At 42.0% G+C, this 12819-nt stretch overlaps 1 protein-coding gene across 1 annotated transcript in view; it reads left to right on the forward strand.

The window, feature by feature from the left end:
* The first annotated feature begins 1842 nt into the window (after window positions 1-1842).
* Window positions 1843-12819, forward strand: part of LOC133460842 (F-actin-uncapping protein LRRC16A) — an 85487-nt gene continuing 74510 nt past the window's right edge. Inside the window, 1 exon segment of the mRNA XM_061741604.1 lies at window positions 1843-1867. Within this exon segment, the coding sequence (XP_061597588.1) occupies window positions 1843-1867 (25 nt within the window).

The raw sequence follows: 12819 nt of genomic DNA on the forward strand, positions 1-12819 counted from the left end.
GTCATACACATTGAAAGCTGAATGCTTGCGAACTTCCGTTCAAAACAATGGTGTGCAGTGCTGTTTTGTAAATGGTCTTTGATCTTTTTTTTTATTATAATGCGTTCCCCATGTTTTCCTTCATCTGGGTTTACATAAGTCCCAGCTGCTTGTAGACCTCTCTAGTACAGAAAACTAGAGCAATGTGGAGTCTGGTTGGAGTCTAGTCTTTTCAGTCAGACAATTCGGTGAGCATACTGTATGGCCGGCCTGGCTTCCACATCAGAGAACTTGACTCGTAGGGAGTGACTGACGGTAATTGCAACATCCATTAGTATCAGCCAAAAATAAATATTAGCTGGCCTTATGCCAGATAAGCTTTCAACATATTCTAGAAATATGAAAATATGTTTTTAGCCTAAATGTGGATTTTCATTTACAATGTACCTACTCAAGTACCTCAATCTACCTAATGACCTAGATTTCATTTGACTAAATATACACATCACATTTTACAGTGGACGAAAACACAAATTTCACAGAAATATAATGGAAAAGAAATTTAAGATTCTAATTTTGTATGTGTAAACTTTACTGTGTAGTAGCTACAGAATACATCAAAGGTTGTAGGCGGCCCCGATTTAGTTTTTTTTTTTTTTTTTACTTTTCATATTTATTTTCCAGTCTACAATACATGGAAACTGTCTCCTTGGTTCCTCAGGAGGTGACAACAAATACTTTTATCTTATTCCTACTAAGGATTATAGGAGCCTATCCCTGTTACAGTGTGGTTGTGTTGAGGACCCAAATGCAGGAGAGCAGGAGTTCACCAAAAAGCGGGGTTTATTGGACAAAAACAAAACCAAAAGCGCTGCTTAGCAGGATCAAAAAAGGCAGAACAGAAACCGGGATCCAAAACTAGAGAACATGGAGGGAGCAAACAATACGGACCGACAGGGAGCAGGGGAAAGACAAGACTAGATATACACAGGGGATAACGAGACACAGGTGCAGACAATCAGAGCAGATGGGAAACAGGAGGGGCAGAACTGAAACACAAACTGGCAAGGCAAGGCAAGTTTATTTATATAGCACAATTCAACACAAGGTAATTCAAAGTGCTTTACATTGACATTAAAAGCGGCAAGACATAATTAGAGAGTAAATAACAAATAAGATTGAATAAAGTTATGAATAAGATGATAAGAAAAGAAGTAAAATAATAAAAAGCACAAGCTGTTAAAAATAAGGGCAGTAGAATACAGCAGGTAAGTTTAATTTAGGAGTACGCTTGAGTAAACAGTAATGTTTTTAGGCCTGATTTAAAGGAGCTGACAGTTGGAGCAGACCTCAGGTCTACAGGAAGTTTGTTCCACCGGTGAGGAGCAGAATAACTGAACGCTGCCTCACCTTGCTTGGTTCTGGTTCTTGGGACACACAACAAACCAGATCCAGATGAACCTCAGGGGTCTGGGAGCTTCATAGGAACTAACAGATCAACCATGTGTTTTGGTCCAAGACCATTCAGGTCTTTGTAGACCAGCAGTAAGATTTTAAACTCTATCCTTTGACTCACTGGAAGCCAGTGTAGTGATTTCATGACCAGTGTAATATGGTCCAGTTTCCTGGTGTAATGTGGTCCAGTTTCCTGGTGTTTGTAAGGACTCTGGCGGCAGCGTTCTGGATCAGCTGCAGCTGCCTGATAGATTTCTTGTTCAGGCCTGTAAAGATGCCATTGCAATAATCCAACCTACTGAAAATGAATGCATGAATAAGTTTTTCCATGTCTTGTTTAGACAGAATCCCCTTAATTCTAGCAACGTTTTTCAGGTGGTAATAGGCAGATTTAGTGATAAACTTTAGATGGCTGTTGAAGTTCAGGTCAGAGGTAGGTCTGGGGGAAGTGTCAAACCCTGACAATCCCAGCTTTCATTGTGAAAGACAGAGGCACAGGAAAAGTTAACAATCCTATGTGCAAACCACAAAAACACTGTGGCAAGACATTCGTCAATAAATGTAGGATTTATTAAAACCTTGATGAAACAGCAGAAAGGGGTGACTCAATGCTTTTGCACACTGAATTATTTCAGAAACATTTATACCATCTGTAAAATTTTTGATGATAGCCACAGCACTTTTATTTGATTTTTAAATGTTATATTCTGCCTCATCACATATAACCATGTTTTGTTCTATGTTTAGTGTTTGCTGCCTATCCATCAGTTCACCAGAGGCATGAGGTGGTCAGGTGTCTACTCTATCACAAGACTTACAGGAACAAAACAAATGTGTGATTAAAGTATTTTGTGTGTCTTTCAAAATATCACATGAATATGAAATAGTTAGCAGCTGACTTGGGAATCCCAGATTTTGTACACAAACCCACACTGGCTAATTATTACAATTATTACAAACTACAACTGTGTTGTGACATTTCTTTTTATCACATCAAAAATTAGCTGCTAATATAGAGGTAGTATCTGCTTTGTCTTTCTGCAGTTGCTTATATTGATTTTTAGTCCCTCATGTTCCTTTGCACATAGGAAACAAATGTGTGTATTTCAAGTACACAATCCACAGTTAAAGCTTCTATCAAAAAGCTGATAGGCCAGCACTACCTAATCCTGTAATGTAAATGTGTTGTAATTATCTGTCCACGTGAATAACCAGAAATAAATAGTATTGTTTTATTACTGTCAGAGTGGGGGGTTGAGTAGGACCCAGATGCAGGAGTTCCAAAAACACAGTTTATTAACTTAAATCCAAAAAAGCGCTGCTGAGCAGGAATTACAAAAAAAAAACAAGATCAGCTGCCAGCGATCAGGGCAGATGGGAACAAGGGAAGTCAGGACAAAACTTAAACTTAAGTTACTTAAAGGACATGGGATTTCAAAATAAAACAGGAACCTAAATACCAAAACTGACAAAAACCCAAAACCGTGCCAAAAACCCCAAACTGTGACAATTACTATTTATTCATCACTGTATGTCATTTAGTGCAAATGGATTATAGCAATCAGTGGCAAGGGTTTGCTGACTATAGAGCACAAAGGACAGGGAAGGTTTACAGTGGAACTTCGTGATGGTGGGGAGGGAATATTGCCCTTTCAAAAGAGACTGGAGATCTCCAGTGTGTCTATACCATATTCTGAAATGTGGTATTCATTCAATGAAAGAGCCTACTGAAGAAATGAAGGGGTTGAAAAGGCTAAAGACTGTTCTGTCAAGCAGTTGACAAATCACAGTCATTGCTCGGTCAAAACGTTATGGGAGAGAATATAAGTCGGCATAAGTTATCCCTCACATTGTGAGGTTTGAGTCACAGTTGTTTCAATGCAGAGAAACACAAAAGGGCAGAGTGTAACATGTTAAATCCACAGTCCTGTGAGTGATTGGTAAAATGGCTTAAATGGTGAGGAGAGTCACAAAGTGCTTGTAGTGGAATCTTTCACAAATATCCTTCCAAGTAACAGCGTTGGGTGCACTGGTGAAGCTTGCTAAATCTTAGTTAAGCCGATAGCCCAGAGTTGTTTCCTTTTGCCCTAATTCCCAGCGGCATCTGTTTTGAGATGATTTGGATGAGCCTTAGAGTTGCAGAATCACAGTGCAATTTTTTATTTTTATTTTTTAGTTTAGTTTAGTTTATTTCGGTCATGACATCACAAAAAAAAGAAGAAAAATGACAACAAGAAAACCAATACAATGTTCAAAGAAAACATTACAAAAAGTTTTCCAATATACAAATACCATCTAGACCGAAAAAGGTGTAGGCTGAAGCAAAGCTTATTCATTGCCAGTGGTGGACAGTAACGGAGTAAATTTACTTGAGTACTGTACTTAAGTACATATCCACAGGATTTGTACTTTACTTGAGTATTATATTTCTTTGGTACTTATTACTCTTACTTGAATACATTTCAGAGACAAATATTTTTACTTTTACTCGAGTACATTTCTAGGAAGGCTGAAAAGTACTTGTTACTTTCAGGTCTGCTCTTTTTTCTTCTTCCCTAAAATCCTATTGGACACAAGCTGTTTTTGTCAAAGGAGGAGACCTATCACAGTGCACGCTCTCCACTGGGATGTACGTAAAGCGGAAATACGTCAAGCCTCCTCAAAACGATACCGCCAAAGTAGCCTGCGTTTGTCAAGACAGAGCCGCAACAAGTCAAGACATAACTGCAACAATGGCTACGCCTGCGTCAGGAGAAGAAAGACAATCCGCTGAGTCGTCTGAGTCTGATAATGAGCCGGACTCGGAGCAGGGACTTTCACAAAATCCTTGGCCGTATCTTAACTCAATGTTTGAGTTCGACCGAGTAAAAAACGAGGGCACAGACAAACCACAGACATTTACAACTTAAACTTTACAACTTAAATTAATTTTAAAAAAATATAGTAATTTACTGATGTGGAAAATAAGAAATTTACTCTTACTCTTACTCTTACTTTTACTTAAAGTAAATTTAAAAGCATTTACTTTTGGATACTTAAGTACCTTTAAAAGCAAGTACTTTTCTACTCTTACTCGAGTAATATTTTGACTGAGCTACTTTTACTTGTAACGGAGTAAATTTTGACGAGTAGTATTTGTACTCTTACTCAAGTACTGGGGTCGAGTACTCTGTCCACCTCTGTTCATTGCCTACCCTCAAAAAGATTAATTAAAGTAATGGAATGAAAGCAAGAAGTAAGAGAAAAGACTGACAGTAAAACAAATTGCCTCCATGGGGATAACAAAAATTCCTCAAGAAATAACAAAAATCTAAAATAAAGGTGCAGTCTACATGTTTCCTTCATCCTTAAAAAATCAAATCAAATCACTAATGAAATACCCAACTCAACATAGCAGCATCACCACTCATTAATTTGATATAAAGAAATCATCCTTCTTTTCAATGTTTTTTTTAAATAAAGTTAAGGTTCTACTTGATTTCAAATCCCTCTCCAACTTATTCCAAACATCCACCGCTGCCACTGTAGCATCTCAGTTTGGTGTTGGTTCTGATTGTTGATTTCCAGTGTCTGCTCTCCCCTCTGAGGTTGTAATGGCTTTGTCTTAAATTGGGCATATTTTGAATACAGTCTGGCAGCATGTTATTGTTGATTTTGAACATAATCTGTGCAGTTTTGAAGTCCACCAGTTCATTGAATTTAAGCTCATTTGTGTCTATAAATAATTGGTTGGTTGTTGTTGCTTTTATCCAACTTTGTATATGAGTCGCATTGCTTTTTTTTGGAGTAAAAATATTGGTTTCGTGATTGTCTTAAATGTGTGTCCCCATACTTCTATACAGTATGTTATATATGGTTTTATTAAAGATTGATACAGGAGATTTAATGAGTTTAATGTTAGAATATTTTTACATTTACTGTATATAGAATTGCAATGGTTTTTGATATTTTGTTTTTTAAGAAGAAGAAGTTTTTAAGAAGTTCATCTCCAGTAACTTCTGAATATACGCAACATAGCTTAAGCAATTCAGATCAACTGATAAGTGAAGCTTGGTTTTCTGCTGTAATAAGACCCCCAAAACCAAGCCAAGGAACAAACAGTTGGTCTTGAAGGGAGTTAAACCTGTCTGAATAACAAGAACTGTTTCAGTGTTAACTGGGAGACAAACAACTGTGAAATTTGCAGAGAGCATGAAAAAAAAACACAAACGCGACTTACATGCTGTGTTTTACCATGCTTACCATTTGACTTGACCATAAATCACTGACTTCAGTGACTTTTAAAGAAAATTCATTTGTAATGACATTTCACAGTAAACGTGGTTGTCGTGCTGTAGTGGTCCCCAACCCCCGGGCCGCGGCCCGGTACCGGGCCGTGGGTCATTTGGTACCGGGCCGCACAGAGAGAAAAAAAAAAAAAAAAAAATTAATTAAAAAATTATTTCTGTAGAATCCCCGACTGATAATGTTTGACTCTCAAACTGATGGTTCACAATGTTTTTATTCCTTGGATGTAAATACACTGCAAACACACCGTAAGAGCTATAAAGGAATAAAATAAAATAGTTAGTCTTTCTACATTCATACAAGTTTAACTTAATGAGTTAATGAGAAAACAAACATAAAAACACATTTATAGAAACACTGATATTATAGGTAATTTACAATTTCCATTATTTCATTTTATTTCTTCAAAAATGATGTTTTATTATTATTATTATTATTATTATTATTATTATTATTATTATTATTATTATTATTACTACTACTATAGCGAAAATACCACAGTTTTTAATGCCGGTCATTTTATTTAGTTCAGCTACACCTTTAGATTGGGCCGTGGAAATATTGTCAGACATTAAACCGGTCCGCGGTACGGAAAAGGTTGGGGACCACTGCTGTAGCTTACAACTTGAACAACAGACATATATGACCCATAACCAACTTCCTCTCCTGCAGTTGCATGCAAAGCTCAGCAGTGATGAACTATAAAAAGGAACATTTGTTTTGTAAATGACAGAATGTCACAGCTATGGAAAAACTCCATAGATAGCCATGTACTGTAGCAAGACAAGGCTTGAATGTAGCCCTATGTGTGGTATCACACGGGTTCAGATGAAGGCTATGCAAATACAGTTCCTTAACCAGGAATCATTATCTATTTTCCACCCTGAGAACTAAAAATAGAGAACTCGAGAGCATTAGAAGCAGATATTAAGGTTTCTTTGATTAAGCTATCAAAACTAATCAAATATAATCGGTTCCAAATGTAAATCATTACCCAAAACCCATGCTTTTAAAACTGCTTACCTGTCATTTTCTTTGTTTGACATATATTGCTTCCTGTTTTATGTTTGTAAAGTGTCTGAGTATATAGAGAAGTGCTCTATAAAATAAACGTTTTATTCTTATCATAAAGCAATAGGCACAATGAAAATGAAAATAGTGATTAAAAGATCTATTATTAGACATGATTTGTGCTAAACTACAACAAAAAGCCCTAACAAAAAACAAACCTCAAGTGCACACTTTCCTGAATTGGGAAGATTGAGGTTTAATGTCCTGAAAGAATGACATACCTCCTGCAAAAAGACACTGGGATAAGAGTATTATACTTTTAATTAAAAAAACACACCTCTGCATCATTTTTACCATCACATCTATGAATCTCAATCATGCCTTGGCCACTAAGAAGAGCCAACAGGTCAACACAAACATTGGTTTTTGCAAACACCGCTGAAAAAAAAAAAGCTTGAATGCAGCAAGATGACTTGCTGGGTAGCAGTGTTTGTTTGCAGCTGGAAGATTCTCGGTTCAAATCCTGGCCTTTTTGTATGAAGCACATTTCCTGATACTTATGTGGGTTTCCAAATTCAAAAATACTTAATTAAGCCCTGAAGGGAAATAAATTGTTGCAATTGTCATAGGTTAAGTCTGTGGGCAGGAAAAATCACGCATAGCAGTTTGTGTTGTTAGGCGTCTGGATGAGCCTCTAACTAAAGACCCTGCTGCTGAATCCCTGTGTTGTGAAGAGGATGCTTAGGGTTTTCCATGATCTTCAGTTCATGAAGTACCACAGTGCGTTGCACAATCAGCTCCAGAGGCTCCAGAACAGTCCCCAGAACAGAGCCAGCCGTCTTTATCCACTTGTTCAGTTTCTTTAGGTCATTGGCTTTGATGCTGCTCCCCCAACAGATGACTGCAGATGTGATTTAACTCTCCACAACCGACTTATAGGAGATATTCAACATCTTGCTGCAACTACTGAAGGACCTAAGATTCCTCAAGAAGTAAAGTCTATCCTTTCTTATTTTCTTAAATAAGCAGCAGTGTGTTGTCCAGGTGCAGACCAAGTTATTTATACTCCATCTCCACTTCTTCTCCCATAATTTAAAAACTAATCAAATTAATGCCGGCTCTCCTAAAATCCACAATCATCTCCTTTGTCTTTTTCAAATTCAAGATTAGATGATTGTTCCTACACCATATCCCAAAGAGTTCTCTTTACTCAGTCTCAGTATTTTTTGCAGAGCTGGGTTCCATTCTCGCTGGGGACGCTGTGGGTGCTGAGTGCGTGTTAAGTTCCTCCACGACTTCAGCACCAGCACCCTGGGTGGGGTTGGCGAAGGGGCCTTTCTGTGTGGAGTTTGCATGTTCTCCCCGTGTTCCCTTGGGTAGCTGATGTGAGCTACCCTCACAAAAACATGCAGCAGTCCTGGGGCCTCATTTATCAACCGTGCTTAGAAAAGGTTCTAAATTCTGTCGTAGGAATTAAATTTAGAATGTGTGTAAGTACAAAAAAATCCGTAATTATCAAACATGCGGACACCGGTCGTACGCACACTAGTAAGTAATCAGTGATGATAAATCCCACCTGTTCTTTACTGCCATGCTCGTGCATGGTTAGCGTCATTTGCATTCAGAAACGCCTCCAATTGACCATATATGGCAGCGACAATCTCTTAATAATACGTGAATGGATTCCTTCACATCAGCACGCTCTTTGAAAACGCACTCCCTGCCGAGCGCACGGTTCTCCAAATCCTCCAACACTGCAAGATAAGCCATGGTACTTGTATTTTCTTTTCAGGTCGTCCTGCCACAGCTGTCTTGTATAGCTTGTCACACCAATTATTCAAAATGTATGCTAAATTACTAATTGAGAATTTTTATTAATTAGAGGTAACAGGGAACATGTGTGAAGTTTGAGATTGCTGAACACTGTGACTCTTTTAATGGCTTCTATTTGTAGTTTCACCGTTCTACCACTTGTGTGTACGCATGGTCAGAGCTGTGCTTAAATTTACATACGTTCCTACGCACAAGTACAAGTTGATAAATTCCATACTGTAGCAGGGCGAGTGCTACCGGGGCCGACCGAAGGATGGAAAGACACAGAGTTTCGTGCAGACCCGTTTATTCAGCCACAAACACCACACACAGTGCAGAAGCACAGCATTAGACAGCTCCTCCGACATTCCTCTTCTGCTGTCCAGCTCTGCCTTATAAGGCAGGCAGGGTGGAGGCGCGGCAGCCACTCAGGTTGATGGGACACAGGTGCGCGTGTCCCATCCACCTCTCCACCATGCCACACACCCCCAACGCCAACCTCGAGCCGGGGTCCGTCCGGCCGAGCCTACTCCCCCCCCCCGCCCCCTCGGAGCGGGAGAGGAAGCCCGGAACCCTCCGGGCCTTCCTGGTCGGGGGGTCGTCCCCGGCGTCGGCCTGAGCAGCGGAACCGTCGGGGTGGTCGCCCCCGGCCCGCCGTGGAAGATGCGCTCGGGACGTCCACGACCGCCTCCCTCACGGCGCAGCCCCGTTCTGGAGCTGGTGCGTCCCGGACCACGCCCTCCTTCGTGACGCAGCCCTGCGCGGGCTGCTGGTCCGCGGGACCAGCCGTCGCTGGCGGCTGCGCCTCCGCAGCCGCCTCCCCAGCCAACTCCGCCTCCGTCTCCGCCGCTGACTCCATCCCAGGAGCCGTCGCCGCGAGCGCTGCCGCGGTGAACCTCAGACGGGGTGCAGGGATGGGCCGCTCCGTGGGTCCCGCCGCCTCGGGAGCCGTCCCTTGGCGGCCCGCAGCTTCTGCCTCCTGGCCTCTCAGCTGCGGCGCCGCCAGCTCCCCCCGCGCTGCTGGCGCAGGGGTGGGTCTCCCTGCCGCCACGAGCGCTTCCATCGCGGCGAGCTGCCGCTCGCCCTGGTCGCGGAAGACGGTTGTCAGGTCCGCCATGGCCTGGGCGAGCGCGTCCAGGGCCCGCTCCGGGAGGGCAGGGGGGGGAGTAGGCTCGGCCGGACGGACCCCGGTGCGAGTTTGGCGTTGGGGGTATGTGGCAGGGTGGAGGTGCAGCCAGTGTAGCAGGGCTAGTGCAGGAACCTTTTATTTTCTCCCTTCACCCAAGACACACGTGCTTCAGCTCCTTCACAGCAGACCCAGGGAGACGAGACCCTTTCTGCTGTCCAGCTCTGCCTTATAAGGCAGGCAGGGTGGAGGCGCGGCAGCCACTCAGGTTGATGGGACACAGGTGCGCGTGTCCCATCAACCTCTCCACCCTGCCACACATACTTTGCGTGGGAATGTTCTTACGCACACATTACGCACATATCTGTGCATACGCACGGTTGATAAATGAGGTCCCTGGGCTATACATGCCCCCTCTGGCCAGCCGGGACGCCAGATGGTGTGGGGAGGATCTGGCCGGAATAACGTGATCCTTCCACGCGCTACGACCGGCCAGAGAATCCCCACCCTGTCTGGTTAAAAGAAGCGGACTGTTCACTCCTCAAGTTAAGGAGGAGACCTGAGCTCAGTGTAGGGCCTCCTGGGGTTGGTAGAGGGAGCAATGCCTGGGACTGACTTAGGTAGGAGCACTATATATATATATATATATATTGCAGAGTGAAGACGAGTGGTGAAAGTACAGTCCCTTGTGGTGCTCCTGTGCTGTTCACCACGTGCTCAGACACACGACAATTCAGTATCACAAACTTTGGTCTGCCTGTCAGGTAGTCAGTAATCCAGGTGATTGTGAGGATTTTGGGATAAGAGGAGTACATATGTATAGTCATTCGAAGATGGATGAGATCTTTCTGGCAATGGAACATGCCAGGATGTGTAATGGTTGCTGAATGCAAATCCAGGAGATGGAGACAGCAAGACTTCACTTCCAGATCTCAAGAATAAAACAAAAAAAATCTGGATAATATACAGACCAGCAGACTTAGAGATTGAGGTTGAGAGGTTAACAAGATACTGGTTGAAAAACAAACAGGATGGAGGTGTGTTTGGCTGTGGGCAGGAAAGGAAGATGCTCAACTTATTTTTGAATGAAACCTGCTGAACAATAGTTCATTGGCTCTGTCCAAACTTCCATCTATCTGTTCCTCCTTCTGCTTGAAGCCTGTGAGCTTCTTCATCCCTGACTGCACTTCTCTTACGTTGTTCTGCTGGAGCTTATTCTCCAGTTTTTTTCAGTGCACCTTGTGATTGTCTCTAATCTTGACCCTCGGTTGTTTTTGTACTAATCTCAATCATTTTCCTGTGTCCCTCCTTGAAGGCTTTTCTTCTTGTTGAGGAGCTTTCTCCAGGTCACTGGTGATCCAAATGAATCCCAGTCTGTAGCCTGAACGACTGAAAATTATCTTGAATGTTTATAACTTCCCTTATTTGGAAATGTTTTATAAGTTAAAGTGCAGCAACCAGCAACAATCGTTTCTCTTAGACTGAAATGTTTAGTTAAGACTTATCTGAAAGCTGCAGACTGGAGAGCAGCAAAAAAACACCTGGTTTTAACCCTCCTGTTATGTTCGTTTCTCAGGTACATCAATGCTGTTCCCGGGTCAATTTGACCCGGTGCATGTTTAAATACCCAAAAGATGTCAGAAAACTAAAAAATCCAAACAAACATTGTTAATATGTCATTACTAACTCCATTACTAACTATTCTATCAATATTTAGTGCAATGGTGTTCCTTACCTCTGACAGGTAATGGTTCAATTATGATATGATTCACTCGTTTTTCATAAAAAATACATGTTTAAACTTTTTTTTTAATGTTTCACCACTTTATAACTTTTGAAAGACCAACATATAAAACACAATAGTTTGCATCACATGCTGCCCAGATTTTGATGCCATATTTAGCTGGTTTGGAAGGCATGTATTGCCTAAATGGGCAGCGACCTCTGAATGCCACCAGCCTTTCATCCACTGTGATATTAGGGCCTGGGTTATAAAGTAGTGGAAGTTGCTCTACCCACTTGTCCCACACTGTCCTAATAGCTGCCAGCTTGTCTCTCTCCCGTCTACCAGCCCTTGTCTCTCGATTATCAAATCGGATTACTCTGGAGAAAATGTGAAAAGTCTCCAGAGACATTGTCGCTCGAAATATAGCCCTGCCCGTCTCAGCATCCCAAAGACTGGCTGTCGATTCATCCTTCGACTTATAGACCCCAGCCAGGATGAGGACCCCCAAATACGCATCGAAATGTGTTTTGTCCAGCTCCTTCCACTTCTCCCCCAACACACGCCTCCCTTCTAGATTGGTCATTTCCAGAATTATTTTCTTTATTGAATCTGGCATGACCAGCTCAAAAGCTGACTTGATGTCAGTCACACGAGTCACTGCCATCCTAGACAGTTTTGCCTGACGCACATTTGGGGATGACGACCACTGTATTTCACAATTTTTTGACATTATTTTGAGTGTAATGTTGGTAGGATTCCCATGCAGAGAATCTTTTATATGTTTTGCCCCTCCCCTGTTGAGTGTCCAGTGAGTGTGGGTGGAGTTTTCCCGCAGTAGCTCAGGTGGTAGAGCGGGTCGTCCAATAATCGGAAGGTCAGCGGTTCGAATCCCGCTCCATCCCAGTTGCTGTCGTAGTGTCCTTGGGCAAGACACCTTACCCTGCTTGGCCCGTGTGAGTGTGTATGAATGTTGGTGGTGGTCGGAGGGGCCGTTTGGCGCGGAATGGCAGCCACGCTTCTGTCAGTCTGCCCCAGGGTAGCTGTGGCTACAAAGCGTAGCTTACCACCACCGGAGAGAATGTGTATGGATGAATAATGGTCTAAGTGTAGCACTTTGAGATTCGTTGAATGGAAAGTGCGTTACAAGTTAAATTCATTATTATTATTATTAGATTGGGGTGAAACATGTCTCACAGTTGCAAAGAAAGAAATAGTCTGACATTTCTGACACTCTTTTACCTCCAGATTGACTGCCGGGTCAAACTGACCCGAACAGTATCTATGTTATATAAACATGCAGGGGGGGGTTGCAAATATGTGAGGTGAACCATTTTCATATTATATGTTGATTACACTAATTAAGGCAAGCAGAAGAAGTTTCATACTGAAAAAATACTTTTAACTATTTTTCCCAGATCTTCAA

The sequence above is a fragment of the Cololabis saira genome, chromosome 15 (assembly GCF_033807715.1).
Source record: "Cololabis saira isolate AMF1-May2022 chromosome 15, fColSai1.1, whole genome shotgun sequence".
Classification (NCBI taxonomy): domain Eukaryota; kingdom Metazoa; phylum Chordata; class Actinopteri; order Beloniformes; family Belonidae; genus Cololabis; species Cololabis saira.